The following is a 26,049-nucleotide window of genomic DNA, read 5'->3' on the forward strand; positions in this document are numbered from 1 at the left end:
CTTTGGGGAATGTGAATAGCTCCATTTCAAAACTCTCTTTGGTGAACCATAAAGTACACGAACATGCTTAGGCTCACGGTTCCTCTTGGCTCTCCTTTGCTGGCTGCGTATCCACACCTGCTCGCCCCCTCTGCAGTTTCAATTTCACCCTTTCTGCTTCTGTTACTGGGAAACAGCATCTTTCCAGCGTGCACTTCTGTGAGCCTTTCAGAGGAGTGATGGGTTCTGCTGGCCAGCAGCAGAGCGCTGGAACCACTTACAAAAAGTCCTGTTAACCCCGTAACTGCAGCTAGGCAAACTGAATAGAAGAGGAATCCTTCTATAGGGCAGTCTCAGCAGCCCCAAGTCCTAATTTAAACAAGAAATCACTCTCAACACTAATAGTTAGAAAACAATCATGTAGGATGGAATGATTTTTTACTGTTTTTAAGCCAACATAGAGGGAACGAATCCTGCTCCCTTATCAGTGTGAAAAGCCAGTGAGTCGATGAAAGCTAGGATATCCAGTCTGTAATATGTATGAGTAAAACAAGCAAGCTGCCTCTTCAGGATTATTAAAGGCACTTTTTCTTATAAAAAGCAACAGGACAATTTAAACTGAGGCTAAAGCATGGACAGCTTTGAACAGCTTTGATGAAGATAATTAAGGTTGTATTTCTTAGAGGTGGAAGATCAATAAAAATGACCTGTGCATTTACTGGGCAGAGTCTCAACTGAGTGCATGCCAAAGGGAGAATTGCCCATAAAATGGTAGAAATTTGCGGTACAGTGTTTGTACTTGCTAATTTGTCTCATTTTTTTACAGAGTGTCCTGGTTTCAGCTGGGATAGAGTTAATTTTCTTCCTAGTAACTGGTATAGTGTTATGTTTTGGATTTAATATGAGAATAATGTTGATGATAACACACTGACCGTTTTAGTTGTTGCTAAGTAGTGTTTATACTAAGCCAAGGATTTTTCAGCTTCTCATGGCCAGCCAGCAAGAAGGCTGGAGGGGCACAAGAAGTTGGGAGGGGACACCGCCAGGACAGCTGACCCAAACTGGCCAAGGGAATATTCCATACCATATGTCGTCATGCCCAGTGTATAAACTGGGGGGAGTTGGCCGGGAGGGGCGGATCGCTGCTCGGGAACTAACTGGGCATCGGTCGGCAAGTGGTGAGCAATTGTATTGTGCATCACTTCTTTTGTATATTCTCATTCTTTTAGTATTATTATTGTCATTTTATTATTATTATTATTATTATCATTATCGTTATTTTCTTCCTTTCTGTCCTATTAAGCTGTCTTTATCTCAACCCACAAGTTTTATTTTTTTTTCGATTCTCTCTCCCATCCCACTGAGTGGGGGGAGTGAGTGAGCAGCTGCGTGGTGCTTAGTTGCCGGCTGGCATTAAACCACGACACAGAGATAGAAGCCAAATCTGTCTGTAAAAATGGAAGGGTTTTTTCCCCTTGAACATAGTTGTTTCCCTTACTCTCAATTCAGCAATTAGGAGCAAGAGCCCTAGGTGCAGCCAGAGTAACAGATAGTTTGGATTCTTTTTTGTGGTCAGTAGTCAGAGCATGTTGGTAAATTTTCTCTATTAATACGTACCACTGAAACTCTCCTGCACTTGTTCAGGCTGCTTCAAAAACATGTTTTATTCTGAACAAGAAGGAAGGTGCCCTTCAGTGAATGCAATATGAGAACAAAACCTGACTTTTATGGGTCAAATACTGCTCATTTTATTCATGCCGCTGCCCTCAACAGGATGACTCATCCAGACGCAGTGAGAAAAATCTGACCCTGGGTAGCTGGCACTGAGGGCGAAGCTGTTTCGAGGATCTCCTTGTGGGGATTTTCTTGCCGTGACATTCAGCTTCAGGCCTCTCTATGGATGGCATAGGAGGGGGGCAGAATATCCAAATTGCCTGGCTTGTCTCGACTGAGGGGTCAACCCTCTGCCTTGGCTTGCTGAAGCTGCCCTCGACGTGCTGGTTTCCTGCAGTGGAGAGGGCTCCCCGTCTGTTGTTGCACTTGGGCCTCCAGGGATGCGAGAAGGAGGTCTGCAGCAGGAGGAGCCCTGTTTCCCTACACATGAACCTGCCATCCTATAAAAATACCAAGACAATTTTCACAAACTCGGGCTCTGGAAAGATAAGGGGACAACTGTAGCAAATGACAGAGGAGGGAAGATCCTGGGATAAACATCTCATGATACACAAGCCTATGACCATGCACCATTTCTGAGTTACAGGGCTTTTGTGGGGTATTTTTTTCTTCCAGTACCTGGTGATCTATGCATGAGGGAACATGGTATTAGTCCAGGTTCACTGTTTCTGGTTAGTTTCCTTGGACACATAGTAATGGCACAAGGGGCAGCATCCTGTGATCTCAGTAGGGGAAGATGCTTAAACATGTTTCCAGTTCTGGGCTTCACCTGTGAAATGCTCAACACTCTGGCCTGATCCTGCAAATAATTCAAGCAGCCTTCTTAAACCTAGTCCAACAAACAGATTTTCTATTAAACATACACTTCAATAAACATACCTTAAGTGAAAGTAATTAACGCTGCAAAGAAAATGAATAAAACTAAATAAATCACAAACAGCTAAAACAATGACTAATGCTGTTCAAAAGCAGCTTTTGGCATTCTCTTCACTGCTGCAGTAAATCTGACTCGTGTGGGTAAACCCAAAGGTCAAAGATGTTGCATTTGGAGCTGTGGTTTCACTTGCTCTTTCTATTATAGTCGGTGCTGCACGCACAAAGCTCTGCTGCCACATGTAAAGCGCGAGCCCTCTGGATAGATGAGAATCAGAAGACAGTATTAAGAAAAAAAAAAGGCCATAAACCTATCAGGAAAGGAATAAATCAGAAACTGCAGAAGTAATTTTTTAAAAAATTCCATTATGATTGAAATGCCTTAAAGCACTTGACATTTAAAGTTTGACTTTATATGGCAAAAGATAAATCTTACAGCTTTTGTTTTTTGATGGTTTTGTGCTGGCAAAAATCAGACCCTCTGCAGCCTAATTAGGTATGATCAAGATAAGATGCCCTCTTTGCACAGAGCCTTTTGACAGGAGTTTACCTCCGTGGCAATTCAGCAGCTGAACTCCTTGGAGGATTTGTGTCCCAGACTGACCAAACCTCCAGATTTTTGTGGCTTAGGACATGTTAAAGAGAGAAGAGCTGTTACAAAGCCCAGTAAGTTGCTCTGTCACTTGATAGAGGGTCTTCTACACAAATTCATGCTGCCTTCGTGACCACTGCTAGCCCTGGGCCTCTGGAGCACCGTGTGGGCACAGGGGAGCTGGGCTCACCCGCTCTCGGTGGGTGCACCTTGTGGGGGTAGGAAGGAAGGGGTGGATAAAAGCCATACAGGTGCTTTATACTATTTGCAGCCACTCTCACAGCCTGGGGTTGCAGAGAGAAGCTGGGGCATGCTTCGTTCTTTGCCTGCCATTGTGCATATGATTTTCAGCCTCTTTGTATCTTCCCCACAAGACGTTAGTTTATTTGAGTTTAGTGGGGAAAATCCAGCATGCTGATTAGCTTCTTCAGTGCTCAGGAGGTATTTGAATGAAAAAAAAAGACACTTAACTTCTCACCATCAGAAATCGGTTGCTTTTCCCTACTGCTTAATCAGAGTATAATATGATTAAAGTTATTAAGCAAAACTCTCCTCCCCACAACTTTAAAATAGATCTCTCTTCTTGCCAAAGAGCATAAACTCTGAACAATTGGCTAACCCCCAAATAATGCCCATAAAGAATGGTATCTTTTTTATTGACACTAATTATAGATACATTATGCCCTTCATATTACTTTGGGAGCCTGCAGCAGCCTTAATAAAAGTGTGATTTCAGCTGAGCTATGTCGTAGAGGAAAGCAGGCTATTGTAGTTCTGGCTGAATGGCTGCACCAGGGGATCACGCCTTTATGTGAAAGCAGAAGCATTTCACCAGCCCCTGAAACAGAGTCACCTCTGATCTGGGAAGACAGCACCCATATGGGCAACCGATGACAACATAATAGTGGAGAAAGGAGCACTGGGAAAAGGACGTTGGGACAAAGCTCCACTCTTTCAGGACATGTCAGGAGATCTTTCATCTCCCTGCAAGGCAGCCAGGTTCCTGGTTCTTTGGATCTTCTTTCAAAGACGGCTCAGCGTGCCAGCTGCAATCAATTCAGTGGGTGCTACTGAGAGATGAAAGGGAGAATTTTTTCCTTCAAGGATTCAAACTCATGGGGCTCGGGAGTCAATGCCTAGTGTTTGGCCTGCGAAGTGATTTGGTTTTGTTAGGAGAAAAGCTTGGTCTTTGTTAAAAAAAAAAAAAAAAAGAATGGGGGATATTTGGAAGTGCTTAGCAGCACCCTGTAGCAGACAGACGGTTAGACTGGGAGTCAGCCAGCCTGGGCTTGAGCTCCAGCCCTGCTGAATGGTCCTCTGTGCCACCTTAGTGAAGCTTTTTGTCTTGTTTGCATTCTCTCCCTAGCCCTCCTTGCTAAACTGCCCAGGGGCGTGCGGCAAAAGGGAGGTACATACGAATGATGTATTATTGCTATTTAGTCATGGGCCTGATTTTGAGTCATACTACCTATCAGCATCAGTGAAGCGTTCCCTCCGAGAGCAGTCACTGAATGGAGCTCTAAGCTGCTGGGAAGAAAAAGGGAAATATTACTGAGACGTTTGCTGTTCTACATTGTATTATAAAATATTTCTCTCAGTGGTACTGTCATATGCCCTGACATGAAGAATGACACTCTCCATCTCATGCATTCACTGTATTTATATTTTATATTGTTGTTTTTAATACAAAAAGGCTCTTCTTGTACCTATAATGAGAAATAAATCAAATAAAGGGCTCATGTTAGGGAGGACGGTGGTGTGGCTGCTTAGCATTTTAGGAAAGATGGAGGAAAAAGATTTGAACCAATTGTTTTGGTTGCTTTGATGTGATCACAGCAGTTGCTAATATGGATTGTCAAACTAGAGATGAGCTTATGAAAGGATATAAATGTGTTTTTTATTGAACAAAGTAACAATCCAGAAAAGGTGGTTTCAAAGGCAGCAAGCTCTTTAATTACAGCCTTCAGGGGCATTATTTGATCACTGTAAATAAGCTGCTTTATTCCGGGTTCTGCTAAAATGTTTTTTATATTATATTGCATACATCTTTCTCAAATCAAAAAGATTCAGTCCTTAAGGTTACTTGATTTACATTTTCAACATCTTGCACTTTCTTTGTGGCTTGAGTGGGAAAAACACAATTGCTTTTGTGCAATGGCAAATAAATGTACTAAGAGGTCCATTTTAATTTTAATTTTAATTTTCAGTATATTGTGTATGTGTGTCCACATCACACAGCTGAAGTAAAATTTTTCAGGGTCACGTTGTCACACAGTGGATACTTTCACAATGTTTTAAGACTAATTATCGTGGCTTTTAAAGGAAAAAGAATTTTTATTGTCCCTTTTGAAAACCATGCAGTTTCCCTCCCTCCCTTTTATCAGCACAAATATTTGCTGCAAATGCCTAGATGACAAATCACACAGGTAACATTTTTCTTGTCTGAATGTAATCTTTATTGTACTATTCCAGGCAAATCGCCAAGCAAGGGCTAAAATCAGGGCTAAGGCAATCTAGTTGCAGACAAATATGTAATTACAATCAATACTGTATGTGCAATTGCACCCCCAAAAATGAATCTGTTCTTGTATGGCTAGCAGAGTTTCATTTTTTAATGATTTTTTTTATCCTGGTATCGTTAAAAATGAGGCTTCTGCAATCATGGTCTCAGTCTGTTAGCTGTCCTCCTCCCAACCTCTCACCCTCACAATCTTTCAACCTCTTGGTCTTTTTCAAATGAATCTGATAAAGGAGGAGGTAATTAAAGTCCTACAAGTTGTCCATGAAAATAGTCATCTAGGTAGATATCTGTCTATGTGCATATGTACGCATCTATCTATCTGTCTATCCACTCATATATATAAGTTTTAGTAGTGACAAGCTGTTGAAGGTTGATCTCTGACTTCCTTAATTGGATGGAAAACATTGTGGCATACCTCCGTTACTCAGTGGTTATACGAGCAATTTATCCAACTTCTCTTCTGGGATGAAAGGTACCGTCCTATGGCCATGAGTCCTGGGATTCTTGGGCACTCTCCGCTTCTACTCCACTAAAAGCTTTCCTCTCTTCTCAAAGACTTAAAACATCCTTCCTAGCTGCTTAATACCCTTTCTCTTCTTGATGATGCCAAAAAACGCATCTTTTCTTTGTTTCTCTTTTTTTAATTCAAGAAGGGGTTCACTTTCCTTGGTATTATTACAAAGTATTACCTTTGCCAGTGGATTATGTACCCATGTAATAGTTTATTTCTTTCATGGTAAGACAACCAGCTCCCTTGATTTTCTTTTTTTTTTTTTAATTTTAATTAAAACCATGACTTTTTTTTAAGTTTTAATTTTCATCTCACATTTTCCTGAAACTGGTGCTTTTAGATGAATGATCCATTTGTTTTCCACAACAATGTTACATTTTGTTCTGATGAAAGACCCTGAGAGTTAAGGTGCTGTGACAGCCCTGTGTGTCTATTCTGTGTACACTCTTCTGTGGCTCGCAGTCTGGCATTTATAATCCATCTTTTTTCTGAATACATTATCTTGGCCCTTGATGTTTCAAACAGAGCCTGCAGCTCCATGTAATGCTTTTTGTAGACTCCAGCTTGAACTCCATATGCTTGTCTGCCTCAGGTACTTTCTCTATTTTATGAGTGTGGATTTTCTTTTCTTGTGTATTTTACCCTTTTCTTGCAGTGTTTTAGATTCTCTGCCATCTCTACAGTGCCAGGCCACTGTTTACCCTGCGTAGGTTGTTATCTGCATTTCTCATGTTTTGCAAATTTTGATTGCTTTGTCAAAGGCTAATTTTTGTGTCATCCAATCATCTATTTTTGAGTGTTTGGCAGGGCTAGTCTCTTCTCATGGGTACTGCCAGATTGGATCTTCAGCCTTGGACCTGTCACTAACTGATCAGTGTTTTCACTTTTTTGCAAGCGCCGTTTATACTTTTTGTTTTGTGATGGAGGGCAGGACTTCTCAAACTCTCTGTAGTACAATTTGTAGTTAAGCTACTGTGCCTGAGGAAAAGCAAACCTGATAAAAGTAGTAAGTCCTTCAGAAATAGCCATGATCAGAAACAGGGCCCTCCTCTGACTCCCCTCTTTATTTCTTGGTGGCACTGCTCTGCTGTGGATATAGACTGAAGTAGTAGTTAGATCTTCTTCAATCACGTAATTTTTTTGAGAGGTTCAGCCTCTTAACTGCTCCGTTGTTCCCTTCAGGGTCGTTGCTTGGTTTGCTCTCCTCCAGCTACCGTGTTATTTGGAAATCAACCACAGCCAGCGACGCCGCTGAACCTGCGTGGCTTGGTGCCTGTGCTCGTACGGAGCAGCACTGCCCGCTCATGGGTGCACAGTGGGTCCCGGCTGCATCGAGGGGCATGCTTGCAAAGGCTGTCTAGCAGAGATGAAAGCAAACGTGCCCAAAGCACATAATTAGTCAGTGTAGTTTTACTTTCATATATTAAATGGTTTCTAGGGGTCTATTTTCAAGTGAGCTAATCTGGAGAAGCGGGATCTAAATCTGCACTGAAGGAGAAAAGCCTCTAGAAGCCATGAGCGCCCATTTTGAGTAGGTTTTTGGAAATATTTGTTCAGAAGTGAGAATATTGGAGTTCTTTTCTCATCTTTCCATGTTTCTGTAATGCAGAGCTCATCACATTAGGTCCTCTGGGATTCCCTGTATCTAATAATATCATGGTTGCTTGTGATCTCTACTGTGTCTGATGTGAGGAGTGAGGTGGTTCAGCACAAAAGGAATATTATCCTCTTCATGGCTGCTCAATCTTTCTCTCCCTCTCACTCTAATATGAAATAAGTATTGCACATACACTTTTCTGTCTGTCATAAAATATCCTATGGAGCTCAACTAAAGCAATGAGAGCTATGATAATTCCTCATGTGTTTATTAGAGCAGCAGCCAGCCTACTGATGGGAGCTGTAGCAATATCCAGTGGAGACATCTGAGTTAGTCTATGTTGAATTGCTCAGGGACTAAAGGGAGAGCAAACAACTATGCACTATCTTTACAATAAGAAAACCAGATTGTTCTTTTTTAGTTAAAGGGCAGCAGCTCTCTTGGTCTTCTGCTTAGTACCAGATTGGTTGAAAGGATGTATAAACAGCATGCTCTTTCACCTGACTGTGGCTGATATTTGTACGGCACTATAATCCAGAATATCTCTGTGCTAATCATCATCCTGGTGTGCAACAGAAAGGCAGTAGCCTGCTGGGGGAGTTTAGAGCTGAAGTACAACAGTGCCCTTGATCTTATGTAGGATTCTCAGCAAGGGAAACCAGGCAATGTTGTCACATCCAGCATGCCGAAAGCATCTGCTACATGATTTTTAATTTTTTTTTTTAGCCTAGATTCTTCTACATAGGGTTAAAAATGTACATTAGTACCTGTCTTCTTCAGGGAAGCAGCTGGGGATTTCCTGGTGTCCATCTCAATTGTGAGAGCACTGCACAAGCAACAGACAGGTTTGCCTGGACGTGTCTTCACAACAGAGTAAACTTAACCAGTTGCTCAGTGTCACTCTCATTCATCCTCCTGTCCTGACACAAACTCAGTGTTCTGTGGTGCTCTACTGAGGCTTTGGGTTTAGGCTAAAACCAGAGCAACTTTTGCTCAGGTTGGTCTCCCAGTGACTTCCAGTGAGGCCGACATAGTAACCAAGTGCTTGTCACCTGGAAGTGCTGCAGCAGAGTTGATAAATATATCCCAGACTCAGTAAGAGATGCTTATTAGCCCCGGCTATGGTCGTGACTGGAATTGATCTTGAGTGAGCATTAGGAAAATCACTCGGATAATAGTTGCATTTCTGATAGGACACCTGGCCAAAAAAAAAAAAAGCTTTTTTTTTTTTTCTCCTCACCAACTACAAGGAGAGCTGTGGAGTAACGAATGTTACTTTCTGTGGGAAGTGAGTTCTGCAGGTAATGGCAATATTTCAGTACAGGCCATCTCAATTATTGATTGCTACTATATAGCCAGAGGTCAGGTTTTAAATATCTCTCATTGCCTGAGACCATTCTGGTTACCTAGGTTAAAAGGAAAAAAAAGAGAAAAGACTTTAAACTGAACAAGATGCAAGAAAGGGCTATTAGAGGCACTGTGGGAAGGAAAATCTGTCTTCTCAGACGAGATAAAGAGAATTTATTTCTTCTAGATTTTTGTCAAAAATGTGACCAGAGAAGGGAAAAATTAACCTTGCAAACCCTTTGGGGAAGGGAGAAATGGAAATGAGAAAAAAAGTATTTTAAGTAGCAGAGCAATGTTAGTAGCAGATCAAATTAATACGCTCACCAATGCATTGGGAGTGGAAATGAGAATAAGGTTTCTCACCACAAGGGAAATGAAATTTTGAGATGGGATTCCAGAAAGGGTACTTCCACATCACTTCAGGACAGAGCTTGGTAAGTTCTTGGGAAGAACTGCACAGCATCAGAAGAACGGAAGTTAGCATTAAAGTCAACATTTCTGATGTTCTGTGTTCAATGCAATTCTATCTACAAATGGAACATGGTGTGTTTGCTGCACTGCCTTTATATATAGTTAATTGATCCCATGCCTCAAAGCTTCTGCTAATCTCCTGCAGCAGCCAGGAAGAATTTTCCTTCTTCTGCATAACTTGGCTTTTGTTTTGGTTTTGCTTTATTTTTCTCCCCCTGCCCCCACTTCTGAAACAGCAGAGAATGACCACAGCTAGAATGGAGAAGGGAGGGTTGTTTTTGGCAGGGCAAGCTGCAGTTCCAGGTTTTGCTGAGGAAGCTCTGAAATGCTTGGTTGGATTGCCTTGTTCCTGCTTTCAAACTTCTGAACATCACAGACAAAAAAGGAATTTTTTTGCTGCCAGGTCAGAATCAGTAGGCTCGTTTCAGCATGGGGTGGGGATTACCACTGTTAATTTGCCAGTTCTCCTGTTTCTTGTACTTTCTTCAGGTTTTCTGTTACTACAGAAAGCTCAAATGCTGGTTGCACTTTGATGTCTCCTGGCCGCTCCCTGGGCACCTTCTGGGGTCTATGTTTTTTTGTCTTCTGCTGTAGTCTGTTTCTTCCTACGGGATATGTTATGCCCTATGCCATAGAGGCACCTTTCCTGCCCAAGCTCCACTGCCTGCTGATTTCAGGAGACAGCTGCTGATGACCCAGGTGATCCTATGCTCTACCTCATTTCCTTTTGGTCTAATAACTTGGAAATGCAGGTGCTTCAGACCTTGTTCTCCTTACATGCATCTAAGAACAGTGTACACATAGAGCTGATCTAGAGATCACTGAAGTCACAAGATGGATTTTCTCGTGACACTAAGGAAGAAAATGAAAATTAGGTTAGTTATTGCAGGATAAGTATTATTTCATAGAACTTATTTTAAGTATTTTTGCTTTCATTCAAAGAGATAAAGACACTTGACAAAGTGAGAAAAAGCTGAATAATGCTTTTCTTTCCTTTTGTATTTCTTTTCAGGCTCCATCTATGAAATGTTTGGAAATGAATGCTGCCTGTCAACAGGAGAAGTCATTAAAGTTATTGGCTTCAAAATTAATAAGCTCATAGCAAGTATCTGTGAGAATAATGAAGTCAGCCAGTTTTCAGCCAAAGTGGAATTACCACTAAATTTTCCTGGTATAGTATTTCATGAATACATGTTTTTGAGGAATTATAACCCTGAGTAATCACCTTTGTTCATTTTATTGATTTACTGTCTTGATTGATATTTGTTTGAGGTTACAACTCAGCTGTCAAGGATACAATTTTATCAGATGGCACAAGACGCAATCAACTCATTTTTAAATTTCAGCTCTTACAGTTCTTTTTCAAGCCTGGATAGAAATTATTAATGTTATAATGTTTGGTAGTAATGCTTTCTATACTTGAGGTCACTCAGTGCAAGAATTACTACAAAAATCTTCTTTTCAGTTACTTATGACTTTGCCAAACTTTGCCTGAGCTGAAATCTTCCTTGCTGTGTGCTCAGACTATAATTTATTTACTATTACTGTATTTTTATTTTATTATTTTGGAGATAAAATATTTTTAATACTTTGTTATGTTTTGGTTTTATTTTAATGATTTATTTTAATTCCAGTGGCCAAAGTGGCTGCTCCATGCCTGGAAACACGATTAGAGGAAAATGGTTGTGTTTTTCTGCTTAAAAAACACTTCAACTGTTCTATAGAGAAGTCCCAAAATATCCATATTTTGGAGGATGGACTTGAAATTTGGCATGTGGTACTGACTTGTTATTTGAAACATATCTTCCTCTGTTCATGTGGCCTTGTTAGGGACAGCTGGCCAAGTACTGTACCCAGGGTACCTAGTTCATCACATGTCATATTTATTCATTTTTCAATTCTGCTCTCATCTCAATTCCTCTACTGTTAGGACCCAGTTGTGTTAAATAGGGAAGTGACCGGAGTGCAGAAGGAGAAGTGCTGGACTGTGAATATCTGTGTGTGGGAAGTGAGGGAGGCGAAGTAGGGTAGGAAACTGATAGGAAAAGATTGGACCTCAGAGCAGGGCAGAAGGATGCAGACTTGATATGCAAAGATCAGGGACTGGAGACAGCAGTGGAGGTGGTTACCAGCATCAGAGGAGGACTGCACCCACACAGAAATAGATATGTAGGGCACTTCCTATGCTGGGAGTCTTGCAGGCAGCAGAGGTAATAGGAGCCCCTTGGGGAGAGGAGATGAGTGGGCTGGAAAACAGCATGAGGAGGCCGGTAGGATGTGAGAGGGAGCCTGTGTAGGTCTGGGAGAGAAGTTATGGGACATCTGCAGGTAAGAAACACTGGGACAGAGCACACACAGGACACAGCAGCCCTCGAGAGCCTGAGATCACATCCAGGATTCACTTTGGCCAGCAGTCTAGCTAACGCACTGAAAGAGACTACGGTTTTGTAGAAAAAAACCAGAATGTAAGCATTTAGTTAACACTGTATTGTACTGCAAGCACATGGGAGGTTAAATTGATGCTGCACGGGGAAACATAATATGAGTGTTTTCTAGTGTTTGAGTGCTTGACTTAGTAACCTCATTGATGTTCTTCTAATGTATTACTGACCATGTGAGAATGTGTGCACATGCATATATATGGTTTAGGTTATGCAAGTGCCCAAAATGGTATGTGCTTTTTCTGCAGAGCGAGGCAAGATACACTTCTGGAAGCAAATAAAATATAAAAGTGCATAGGAATGCAATGTTTCATCTGAATTCCACAGGAAAATATCTTCTGCCATGCCTTCATTTTCCATCTCCAAAAAACAGATTCCTCTCTGAAATAGTCCTATATATCATTTTCTTTTCCCCAGTAGATCCTCAATTTACTTTCATGTTTTTCTTACTCGGTGAACAGAACCATTTGTATGACCACTTATTAAAAGACTTTTTTGGAATGCCATTTTCAAGCACTAGTACGGCCCAAATGTAGTGATCAAAGACATTTTAATTATCTGTGGCTATCTAGAGATATTGAAGTGCTGCTGTACTGTGAACTCTCAAGATACTTGGTATTTTTCTTGAAAGCCAAGCTTCTTTGCTATTATTAAAATTTCTTCTATTTCTAAAATATATATATATAGGAAGTCATATTCTAAATCTTGATTGGCAGATGGGTTTGAACATTTGTATCCTAAAATATCCAACACAACCGAGTGATAAAAGTAATCCTACATTTATTAATGTTGAATCTCCTGATTTTTAAAACAGAATGACTTCTGACTTCAAATGCTTGAACCTGGTGAATCTGGATTTGTTTGCATTCAAGTGATCAATTTTACAACTTGGCATTTGGTTGTTGTTGCCCTGTTGAGCACATTTTCAAATTCAGCCTAATCACTACAATTTGCATGCATACTTATGAACTCTCCCAACCAGTGTTCTAGAAAACTGGGTTATTTCACTAGAAAAATAAATTCAGAGTTCATTTTGCTGGAATTTATCATTATTATCCTCCACATGACAGGTATTACTGAACAGCAGCACTGAAGAGGGGCATGATGACACTTCTTATTAGCCCAAGAGGGAGCACTGCTCTCTTGTTTCTCTCTGTATATGTACTCTTATGCATTCAAGAGCTTTTTGGTAAGATGTAAATTTGTCATTTCTCTAATTTAGTTCTTAGCTGTGAAATGATTCTGCTTTACAAAGTCAAGATATCCCAGTCTCTGCTTTTTCTTGACCTTTTTCCTTTTCACTTTATTACATACACATGCTAAGCTCCAAATGAAACATTGTATTAGAGCGTTGCTGGCTTGCCCTTGTCTCCAGAACAAAGCACAGAACCAAATTGCAGATGATCTTTTTCACACTGCCATTGACTTACTTCAATAAAAATATCCACAGGTCTCTGGGAGTCTGGCACTGTATTTACGTTGTATGCACGGTGCTTTCTTGCCAGTGTTGATGCAAAGAAATCTTTTGCTTTGATGTTATTTTCCATATCCTCTGTCGTGAGTTATCATTTGCATGTGATGGGCTCATGTATCCTCTCACCGTGTGCATGCTGGCATAAATAAGTAACGCTTCTATTTAGGTTACTCTGGGGATAACGTCTCTGTGAGTGAAGAACTGGGCTCATTGGCTTTAAACGAGCCTTACTCTTTGTCTTTCTGAACGTATTTGCAGTCTACAGAATTCCTTTTTTCTGTTCTGGCAAATCAGATCCTTGATAAAGGCCTAGTCTGCCCTTTGCATTAGAGAAACCACTGCAACCGCAAGTTCACTATCTGTGTTATTTCATTTTATCTTCATTCTAATTTGTTCTTTTTCATGCCTCAGAGGGCCAGGCTATTCCTTCTATGCTCATACACCAGGTAAAAAAAAAGAAGTCTGCTGTTATTCTAGTCACTTCAATGGCTACATCTAACAGCATTTTGAACTACCATTTTCACTACTAACAAGTTAGCAGAGACAGGTAATTTGCACAACACCTGAATTGTGTGCTAGCACAAATGATTTCATTTTATTCTGTTATATTCCTTCTTCTGTAAAAATATTGCTGGGCTGTCCCTGTTCTCAGGAGGTCCCTGGCAGTTGCTGCTACTCATTCCTACGTGGTCTGACAGACCTGTAGCTGAGCACAACTGTCCCTTTGAGCTCTCAGCCTCTGCGAACCACAAGACAGGACACTTGTCTGTGGCCATGCGGCACATGTGGAAGACCAGGGGTTAGGCACTAGAACGCTCGTCTTGATAGGAGATGATGGAGAGATAGGAGAGATGGCCTTTGGGGCAGGATGGGGAGAGGAGGATGCTGGAGCAGAGGAGGTAGCAGAATGGGTGGTGGAGGTGAGGGAAAAGAGGAATAGCCATCGTCAGCCCCAGAGAAGTTGAGAACTGAGCTCTTCCCACTCTTCTGCATTACCTTGGGGAACAGAAACTGCCAGTCTGGGACAGAAGGTCTTTCTGCTATTTTTTTTTTCCTTGAAGGCTACTTGCTGCTCTACTAGGTGAGCCTAACTACCGGTTTTCTCAGTTTTCTGTGGGGAAAAAAGGAAAAGGGAGAATAAAAAGGATACTCCTTTCCTTCAGGACTCTAATTAAGACTGAAAATAGGAGGTCTATAAAGCTACAGGGAGGTATACCTTATCACTCTATAACCAGTAAGAGAGAGCTGCATATACTGTTCTGTAAAAAGGTGGTAAAAACATCCTTCTATCAAAACATGTTTTCCCGCAGGACTAAATGGATGATCCTTGGGCTATGTTTTCTCTCCCATACCAGTGAAAATAATTTTTTCAGATTCCCAAACCCTCTCTCTCTACCAATGTGTAAAACTTTTCTTGAAAATGATGGGCTAATTAGGTTTGGGGCTTACTAATTATCATATTATGGCTAGGCAGGCACTTCACCTAATGAAATGCCACTTGGTGCAGAGGGTTCATGGAGTGTGACAATGGCTATACATTCCTGTAGTTATTATGTATGTGTAGTTATTCTTGTCTGTAGCTGTAATTTTCCCCAAAACTATTGGGCATCAGTGCACTTTGGTTGTAGACCAGATTACATTTAGAAAGTAGATCTATAGGAGCAATAATGCCAGCTCTCGATAAACCAGCTGGACTTTTTTCCAGGTTTGCTATTTCCATCTGTCTTTCTCCCCAATAGTCCACCCAGCTCTCTTAGGAAAGTCTAAGTGAATTTGATTCAGTCATTTTATGATTTATGAAAAAGTACAAAAATATTTTTGTTTGACCTCAAAATGTCCAAACTTTAGCATCTCAAACTTACCATATGGCTCCTACTCTGGAGATTTCCGTGCTATCTTAGGTTTGGAAAACATTTGGTTTTGTAATTTGATTCATAATGATTTTAATAAGGTTCTGAATGGTTCCAGATAATGTTGTTTGGTTTTTGTGTTGGTTTCTTTTTTAAATATACATTGTAGCGAGGAGAGCATTTATGAGAAGATGCCATGGCAGATTATGGCACTTAGATAGGAACCACAGTGGCTTTCACCCATCATACCAAAAAAACTTTTTACATATTCACCTCTTTTCTATAGAGAGAGAAACATATGGAACTTTACATACTCATAAGCATAAACAGGTGGCTATTAGGTGCCTCTACTTCATGGCTCTCATCAATACAGAAGCTAAGTATGCAAGGCCACATGGCTCTTTAGTTGCCTATGCAAGCATTCTGTTACTGAAATTAAGAAAACCAGCAGAACGGAAGGTGAAGATTTTTCTGCTCCCAACCCTGACAAAGTCAGTCTGCCTGGGCCCGAGGGGATAATCAGTCGTCTAGTTTTGTATGAGATCTGGTAATTATGCTTCCATATGAAACCTGCTTTCCAACCCAGGATGCTCATCAGTTTGTTGCTGAAATAGCTGACTTCCAAATAGCTCTGTAGCCCTGGCAAAATTAGTAGAGCCTGAGTCTACTGTCAGACTCATAGAGGAGAAGAATGTTTCTCATACCTGTACATTGCCAAATATTTTCAACTGGGAATGGTTTTTTAACATAGTTTATGGAGGCTTTTTAATGCAATTCTGGAGGTTTTCTAGGTACAATGCATGTGCTCCTGTATCACAGATGGGTAAACACAGTTATTGCCTTTGGGATACATCATATGTACTTTGAATACATTTTTAAATGAATATTCCTATTTGCTTTCTCCCAGCACTGCCAGGAGATGATGCCCATCTTGTGCTTGCAAAGCATGACACTGGAACACTGTTTGGGGGATGCTGTCTTTTCCACAATTTCAGTTTGTCATATTAGTGCCTTGTCACCGCGATATTTTCTATATCCTGATGAACCACTTTTTCTTGATCTGCACTGACAGCTCCAGTAGTGATTAGGACTGGGGTAGCTAACTTGCTTGTTAATAATTGTGTTGAAAACAGTTGTGAGAAACATTAAAAATACCAGTGAGAAAGAAAAGTGTGTTGAAGTTGTACTTTGTACTTGTGCAGTTACATTCATGGATGTGGCTTCTTTGCAGCCTGGAAAAAGGCCTGAAGGCTTTCCCATAGTGCTGCAGTGAGAGCATATATGTAGAGGATGTATTTACACAAGGGTACTAATTTCACACAGGAAAAGGTAACTGTCATACAGACAACTGTGAAGGCACAGAATTGCAGAAAGCAGTTACATAGGCACAACTAGTGACTATCTCTGCAGTTGATCAAATAGGTTATTACTGTTTAGGCTACTGACAAGCCCTCAGAGCTGTTAGTTGCCACAGATCCTAGTGGTCTCATGGGATACCTAGAACCAAACATGCCCAATCTGGTGATAAACTCAGTTAAAAGCTACTCAACAGACAGAATCTTAATAACATCTCCTTTAACAAGAAGGGTGCTAAAGCTATGAAGTGAAAGTAGCAGATTTTGTTACAGTGAAACAAGAATCACAGCAATTCTGTGGCAAAAAAAAAAAAAAGGCTGTTGTGGTGGAGGAAATGGTTTAATATATCCTTTTTAAAGAATATGATCTTAAGGAGCCCCTGCTTCCATGCGGGCCCCTCAGTTGTGTTGATTGTGAACAGTGGGTGAAACTCAGTAAGGGGAAAATGTGTGGGAGAAAATAAGCAATTTGAAGGTTATTTTTAACTGAAGCAATCCCCCAGTCTAATTTGTTAAGCAACCCCACTATCAGAGGAGGTCTAGAAAAGGGAGTGAGTGTCTTCCCAACATCCAACAGGAACTGTGTTCTGGCAGCATTCCACCTTGCTAAGACCCAGGTATCTGCTGGGGCATCCTGCCCTTTTCTCACACTCTGGTTCCCACGAGAAGGGAGTCATAGCCAGTATGGACCCAGTTCCCACACTAGACAACTGAGGACAGGTGAATGGGACATTTAAACCTTTGTAGACATGGCAGAAACCACTCATGAGATGTGGAGCTGCCATGAAAGCGTCTCTAGTGGTGCCCAGCAGCAATCCTTGAGTCCCCATCCCATGTTCCATAACTGCCAAAGTGAGAGTATTCTTTTACCACAAAGATACTGTGCCCTTTGTGTGGTCCAGAGGAGGCAAAAGTGTGGAGCAGCAGGGGCCATGGGGTTTCTGCTAGCTGACTTAGGGGGAAAGAAGGAGAAAAGGCACTGCATCTCCCAGGGAGCTTGGCTGCTTTGTCACCTTCGTCACGTAGCTTCAGCTACCAGTTAATTTGTGTGGGTCCCCTGGCTTGCAAACTTGGCCTAGGAATAACCTCTATGTTCAGTTATATTCACTTGGAAGAGAGCCTTAGTCGATGCCTGTTCCAGTAAGCTGCAATGTAATTCCATGAGGCAGCATTCACACTGCTGTGCCTGGGGAAGAAGACAGCTGAATCACACAGTTCAGCTAAACTCTACTGTTTAGTCCTCTGAACCGTCCACTTCATCTTCCTCTATAAAAACACTCACTCAGATATAGAAATGTACATACTTTTCTTGCGATGTTGGACTCTTAATGAGACAGCTCCAAGGGGCATGATTAACATGAAATAATAATGTCCCTAGGGGATAGGGAAGCTCAGATGCAGCTTCTGCCTTGCAGTACTTCAGCACTTTAATTGCCTTGTGATGGCCACAGTGCTACAACACCCAAACTTTGAATTACTCCATCTGGTGGTCTGGGCTACGAGATACGCTAAACTCAATTTCCTTTGCTCATTCTTATCTGTAGGGGCTACTTTTTCATTTGTGATGTGTCTTTAAACATACTTGGTCTAGAAATCCCCAGACTGTGTGTGGAAGAATACATAGTACAATGTTTAGCCAGAAACTTTATCCTGCATTTCACTGATCACATTAGTATTGCTCTTCTTCATACCATGTCTGCATTTATTTCTTAAAGGTTGGTTTCCTGAGAAGACAGATAAGAATTTAAGATCATTTTTCTTTTTTCTGTAGCAAAGAAAGTAACTTTTTTCTCTTTTTACCATGGACTTAAAAATGTGGGATGTCAGAAATTACCTGCAGAGTAGAAAGGACTAATTCCAGCCGCCTATGATTTGTATCATGTAGTTGATATTATCTTCATAAAGTCACATTTCTAGCAACCAAACTATCACCTATGAATTGTTTGATGTGCTTTGCTCCCATTTTTGTTGCATTCACAGTCTAAAATTTGGCATGGTTTCCTTTATATATTTCGTTTTTATAATGCAAGTTTTCTGTTCTTAGGTCTTTATAAGGTTGTGGCAGATAAAACTCCATATGTCAGCATTGAAGAAATTGCAAGAAAAGTCTCTATTGGGCCAACAAGATTTGGCCATCCGTGTTTCTACAGCCCTGAGGATATAAAATTGGCAAACCTCACTATCAAACATGGTGAGCAGATCACCTTCAACTCAGTGGAAGAGGTCAATGGAACGATGGCTGTGAACTGTGGCGTGGTCAGAAATAACCAGTCTCATTCCTTTACTTTGCCCCTTTCGCAAGAAGGAAAATTCTACGAGTGTGAAGATGACCAGATATACACCCTAAAAGAGATTGCAGAATGGAAAATCCCTAAGTGCAGAAACCGAATTGTCAAACTTTCCAATACTTTACGTATGTGGGACTCCTCTAATCCACTTCCTGAGAATTTTGATGGCTCCTTGATTCTCACGCCTGTCTATGAAGTGCAGGCAGTAATGAAATGTAAGTAGGAATCAAAGTCCTTAAATACACAAAATTTGCTTTAAAATAGGCAGTTTGGTCAAGAATTCCTGACCCATATTTGCCACTGATACTAGTTTCAAGATAAAGAAAGATAAAAATAATATTGCCTTTTTTATTCCTTTATCAGCAGTTAATTCAGATAGTCACCTTGCATTTCTTTCTGTTGCTATTTTATTGATCACTACAATTAGATCATCGTTGCAAAGAAAATATATTGCACAGTGAAAAAGCAGAGCTTAGGAATTCTGTTCAGTTCTCAGATTCTCTTTCTTTGTGTCTCAGACTTTGGCCATGGAGAAGCCACCTGATCATTTATGGCTATGATGGCTAGGAGGTAGAAAAAGAATATAGACATACATGTTGTAACACACTCAACTACCATTTATTTTTCAGAATGAGGATGCTGCAGAAAGCAAAATTTTACTCTATTACAGAAATAAATATCAATAGAATATAAACAGAAAAGACTTACGGACAAGTTCGGAAACCTCTAGGTTTGAGGAAACAGGAAGACATTTGAAAACCAATATCTTTAAAAGCTGTAATTTGTGTTACGCGTTTTTATTAAAAAAAAAAAAAATTTTTTTGTCCATGGCACATTATCACTGTTCTGGTTGTTCCACCAAAACATTGAAACTGCTGGGTTCTGTTCTTACCAATGTCTATATCTATGCCTTACTTTAAACCTGTTAGTGAAATTAGTCACGGGAATAAAATTAGAAGTTGTGCAAGGGTATAAGCACGCAGTGAAATTCTCCTGCATTATGGTGACTTGAATATCTGAGCTGCAGTAATGACCCATGTGTGCGTGCATAGTGTACCCTCTCTGAACTGAGGTACCTCCCTAAGCAAAAAACCAGCTTAAGCTAAAATGTTTGACCTTGCTTGAGGGCAGCCCAGGCAGTAGATGGAAACTTGCTGCAATTCTACTTGTTGATGTACCCATCCTGTTGAAGTTTGCAGGATAGGGGCTTAGCTTTTGGGAAGGTTTTGCTGCCTGTTGCGTTTACTGGAAAAGCAAACCAGCAAGCTCCATAGAAATGAAATCCTAACAGAAATATATCATTCATGAGGATATTAAGCAGGAAGTCTTTTCACAATTGAGCTTTCTCTGATGAATGATGTAAGTAAATGGCTAAAAGAGAAAGAAATAAAAGTCGGCAGAGACTGTTTGCACAATATACTATATTGTTAAATGCTTATCATGAGACATTCAGCTGTGCTTGCTATGTGATTTAATATGTGAATTTGGAAAGTTTATCTTCACAAGATAAAATACTTCATTTTCTACAACTCTAGCTAGATTCAGGAATCTAGCCCATCTCCTGAAGCTGGATTCACTTAGGTGTATTCCTATGCTCATTTAGATATATGTGCAGAATCAATAAGAATTTAATGTTTCTGAAAAGGTTTCTGAAGATTCAGAAATATTTGGTATTCACTTGTCTTCCAATCAGATATTCCAGTGAGAGTTGTATTTGTTGATTTTATTTCATGCCCATTTATGTTTCATAGTGTGCTCAACATTTAAGAAACATTAAATATGTCCTAAATAACTATTTAATACAAACTTGAAAAGCAGGCTTCATGGTACATGATGAACTACTTTCTTGTGGACCATGAAAAATGGATTTTCACCATTTTTAGAAGAACTATAAATAGACGCAAGATAAAGTATGAGAAATACTATCCACAATTCAATAAAAAAGATTCCTGATAAGAGGGATAGCAGATTACATTTTCACAGGCTGTGGGCAGGAATCCTCTATATTTCTTATTCTTAATAATGAACAAATTATTTGTGTGGAACTCCCCCAAATGCTCATAGAAAACTTTCATTTTCACTAGTCATTCCTCCTACATTGACCTGCCCTTGTGGTGCTTAGGAAGTTTGTCACCTGAAGGTGTCAATGTGACAAAAGCAGAGTTGGAATAAACAGATCCTGAATCACTGTCATAAAACTCTGTCATATATAATACATCTGATACCAACTTTTAAGTATAAAATATTGGTATGTCCTGCTACAAGGAAGTGTGAATCCAGGATATGCTGTCCTTGTGTGCCAGTCTATGCAGAATAAGTCTTATTGAAGAGAGTCATTAAATATTATTTGCTTGTTAAATTTTACTGCCCTGGTCAGTGATCTGTGATGTCACTGATCTGGAGCCAAATTCTTAAACAAGCCTTAATTGCATTGTCAGCTTTGTGCTTGGAAGTTTTGCATCCAAAATTTTGCAAGTTCAGTTGCGATAGAAGAGTTGTTGTTCCCTGTTAGACTGTTAAATGCAATGGCTTGGTCCTGATGATAGTGAATAAAACCAGATGCCACAGAAAAAGACGCAAGAGTTCCACAGAGGACCATTACAGTAGAAATTTCTTCATTCATTAACAAGAAGATTAGACTGTTATACAAAGGTTTTGCCTTTTTTTTTAAAGTGGTATTATTTTCTAATAATTATAGATATTTTCATTATTCTTATAAATATCAAAATAACTTATTTGTTCCAGACTGGCCACAGCAACAACATGTGTTAATGGGTTCAAATGCTATTTATTTATTAAAAACGTTCCCCCACCCATTTCTTTGGAGAAACCATAAGTTACTATGAAATAAAAGAATAGAAATACATCTTGTACTCAAGAAAAAGAGTTTGATAAGATAAACATCTGATTAAACTTGGAGGTGCTGTGAGAAAGATAGTGAACTAGATTTTTTTTCCCTTTCCTTTTTCTTAAACTTTTGTTCACTTGCACACTTTATTCTCATCTCCTCTTGTTTCTCTCTTTCTTTGTGAGGTCTCCTGCATATCTGGTAGCCATATATCTCTAACACAGTTAGACTTTGACTGGCCCTATTAATTGTGCAGGAAAGGTACTTTTAGTATCTGGCCAACAGGACATGTATATTTTATTCCAATGTCAGTCTGAAAACAAAAATCAATGTGTTTCTTTTTCTTTTCAGTTCGAAAGGACATAGTTCATATCCTCTCAGATCTAGATGTCGAGGTCAAGGATATAACAGACTGTTATGATATTAGCTCTTTCCTTCAGCCACTGTCTTTGGAAGATGTATTTGAGAGAACAAGCAAGGAATTTCCTATGGTTGCTGAGATAATGGAAGGGCCTTCAGGAAGCCAAAAACCTTACAACTTATTGTATACAGGGAAAGAGATCGTCATCTACAAAAAGTACCAGTCAACAAGAGTCCTAGCCTCTGAGATCAGAAGTGATTCCCCCAAAAGACATTTTTTAATCCCTATGAGCTACAAAGGAAAGTTCAAGAGAAGACCTCGGGAGTTTCCAACTGCCTATGACTTAGAGATAGCAAGAAGTGAAAAGGAACAGCTTCATGTTGTAGCAACTAAAGCCTTTGATTCCCCTCATAAAGAGCTTTTTTCTGTTTCGGTTGGAGATCAATTTCTAGTTCAGCAGTGCCAGACTAGTGAAGTTCTGCATGAGGGAAGAAAGAAACTCATAGATGTTTTAGCTTGTGAACAAATACTAAGTGATACATATAAGAAAGTGCTCCTCCCTATGTATATGGAAGGTGGCTTTGTGGAAGTGATTCATGACAAGAAACAGTACCAGCTTTCTGAGATTTGCAAAGAATTTCGTTTGCCTTTTAATGTCAAAGTGTCTGTGAGGGACCTTTCCGTTGAGGAGGATGTCTTGGCTGCCGTGCCTGGTCTGCAGTTTGAAGAAGAAATCACAGACTCTTATTTGCTGATCAGTAGTGCCAGCAGTCCAGTGGAGAGCTGGGAGATTCCTGTATATCGCTTAAACATGTCGGTCCATTTGCTCAGCAAAGATGTCCAGACAGTTGTACCAGCTATGACTAAGACAACAGTGGAAGAGATCAGCGAAGAGCAATACTATATGGTGCGAAGATATGAAAACCAAACCCTTCATCCACCACCCAGGCCTCCCAAAAAGCCAGCAACACTTGCACCAAAACCTGTTTTTGCAGTACCTAAGCAAGGTGTGTCTGATGTACTACAGGCTCCAAAGGTAAGGTATCACACCTTGTCTCTGAATCTCTTACAATCATAGGTCATGTTCTGTTGGTTTACAGTCTCCATTTCACTGGTGTATCCTTATAGCATGTACACAGATGGCTCTCAGTTCCCTGTAATAGGCAAATTAGCCATTATAGACAGCAATGGCTAAAATCTCCAGGGTGTGTTAATTGATCCATGAAAAACAACGGAACCATGCCGACTCACAGCAGAAAGCTTGGCCGTATAATTTTGTGTGGATAATCCTTTACTGCACCAATGCAAAAGGGAAGGGAGAGACTTGAAGTGGCTGTATTTAAATCTTTATTAAGGGGAAGCATATGTTTTCATGATGTAAAGATAATTTTGCTCAGCTGGAAACAGCAGAATTAAATCCACAGAAAGTCAGGTTTGTATAGATATTTTTGACTGCATGGTTTTGCACTTACCAGTGGCAAATAGATTTGGAATAAAAAGGGCAGCCATTTTAGAACAGCACTTGACGTTAAGTAAGAAGTGCCCCTTCTAGGACAATTTTCTTTGTGGTTAACCTAAGGCAATGCTTTTTTTCATTAATTTTTGTGTTGAGTCTGGCTGAGATGGAGTCAACTTTCTTCACAGCAGCCTGTAAGACATTGTGTTTTGGATTTGTGACTAAAACAGTGTTGATAACACACCAGTGTTTTGGCTATTGCACAGCAGTGCACCCACAGTGTCAATGCCTTCTCTTTTTCCCAGGCTGCCCCCCCCCAGCAAATAGGCTGGGGGTGGGCAAGAGGCTGGGAGGGGACACATGGGACAGCTGACCCCAACTGACCAAAGGGATATTCCATGACATATAATGCCACGCTCAGCAATAAAAACTGAGGGGGTGGTTGGTCTGGGAAGGTAGCCATAGCTCAGAGACTGGCTGGACATCAGTCTGCTTGTGGGAGGTGGTGAGTGACTGCCTTTGCATCACTGGAGTTTTTTTCCCTTTCCTTCATTTATTAAACTGTCTTTATCTCAACCCACGAGTTTTCTTGCTGTGCCCTTACTATTCTCTCTACTGATGAGAACATCATCCTGATGTCAAGGGGGAGTGAGTGAGCACCTGCGTGGGTGCTTAGCTGCTGGCTGGGGTCAACCCACCACAATTTTCTTGCATATATTGAAAGAATCAAAGAAAGGCACCCTGATGGACTTTAATGAGAGAGACTGTCCAGGAGGTATTTAACTTAGGTTGCAGTTGCCTTCATGTGCAAATACAAATTCCCTACAGGGGAAGAAGGAAAAGCTTGGAAATACTTTCAGGTCTCTGCATTGTGATTGTGCTGCACTTTAAATGCAATGTAACTCATGGAATTATGTTTTGGAGGGTTTGGGAAAAGTTATTTTTTGTGTTGCTATCAAATTAAGGTGCAATTGTAGCCTCCCTGGAAGGGGAGCCTTTGTGAGTACCTTCCTTGCCTGCTGGAAGTGTTCCTCCCCTCAGTGCCAATTCCAAGACCACATGCAGGTCCACAGCTCCACATAGGTCCTGGGAGATGGTTACAACAGACCATAGGAGAAGTGAATGGGTAAGGCAGGTTCCTCAGATAAGGGTAATACAGCAAAAAGCTGCGTCATTTTCTTCTGTCTTTACTTGTACTACAGAACCTTCTTTTCTACTAATTTGTACAATGAACCTTGTAGTAGCTTAAATAAGCCATCCTGTTAGGGTAGGGAGGATAGACGAGAAACTGGTCCCTGGAGCTAACAGGCAAGCCGCCAGCCTGGTATTGGCCTAGGGTACAGAACTGAGGAAGAATTCCCTAAAGCTGTGTTTCTGGTAGACCTGTACCCTTGTCAGGAGGACTCAGACGTCCTGCAGTTACTGATGGCTGTGTGTGGAGAAACAGGTAGATGCTGACTCTACACTAGACTTGTGCAGAAGATAATATTTTCCTGAATTGAGGAGAGAGCAATAAGGGCGGTAGAGGGATGAGCTGAGGTTCCTTTGCATATTCATGAGTGAGAGCGACCTTAGACTGCAGCTGTCCAGACAAAGAAGTGCATTTAAGTAGACTCTTCCAGAAGACATTTTTTTTGTCACATGCTTGTTATAAAGAAATAAACTGCAGTCAGAATGCTTAGAGTTATGCAGATTCATAAATTTCCTTCCCTGAAAAGGTGAAACAAGTAGAGATCCCTTATTCATAAGATTAAACATCCTGAGATGTAACATAATAGGTTTAAAGTCGCACAGAATGCATTCTCTCTTCTATCCCGAGCACCACGAATCTCTGAAAGGACGTGGATGGTAGCGGATAGGATCTGCCTTGGCCTCTCTGCCAGCAGTAGCGATAGGGGAGACTGCATTTTCTTCTACGTGTATCAGGTATGTCTGAGGGTTCAGAAAGTTGGAAATCGTGCCAAAGTGATAAACGGCCTTCTTTGCATATTTTGTGCCTATGCATAGACTTATTTGCGTAAATAACAGACAAACGTCCTAACGAGCCAAAGTTAAGCCTGACAAGGTGGCAGCCTGGAATAAGCTTTAGTGCTGCATGAATTGCCATGCTCCTCCTGCAGGCAGCTCCCTGCCTCCTGCTTCGGGAGCTCTGGCTGCTTGCTGGAGGGTGGTGAATGGCCATGCCCACCAGTTGGGAAGCTCTGCTTGGCTTGGTGCTCCAGGATTAAATGCTGCTGCTGCATGAGTCCACAGAGGACTAAGATCTGGCTGTTTTATGCCAATACCTGAGGATGCTCTACAAGGGTGGGGTCACCTCTAGCTACAGCTTGTGCTTTGATCACCTCTTAGCTCACAGCAAGGCTGTGAGGGCAGAGAGGCTCCAGCTGTCTCTGCCGGCTGTTCTCTGACCT

At 40.8% G+C, this 26,049-nt stretch overlaps 1 protein-coding gene across 1 annotated transcript in view; it reads left to right on the top strand.

Moving 5' to 3' along the window:
* Window positions 1-26,049, top strand: part of THEMIS (thymocyte selection associated) — a 77,310-nt gene that overhangs the window by 5,418 nt on the left and 45,843 nt on the right. The window contains exons 2-4 of the mRNA XM_050894847.1: window positions 10,578-10,736; window positions 18,730-19,188; window positions 22,173-23,218. Of these exons, the coding sequence (XP_050750804.1) occupies window positions 10,578-10,736; window positions 18,730-19,188; window positions 22,173-23,218 (1,664 nt within the window). The remainder of the gene's footprint in view (window positions 1-10,577; window positions 10,737-18,729; window positions 19,189-22,172; window positions 23,219-26,049) is intronic.

The sequence above is a fragment of the Gymnogyps californianus genome, chromosome 3 (assembly GCF_018139145.2).
Source record: "Gymnogyps californianus isolate 813 chromosome 3, ASM1813914v2, whole genome shotgun sequence".
NCBI classification, from domain to species: domain Eukaryota; kingdom Metazoa; phylum Chordata; class Aves; order Accipitriformes; family Cathartidae; genus Gymnogyps; species Gymnogyps californianus.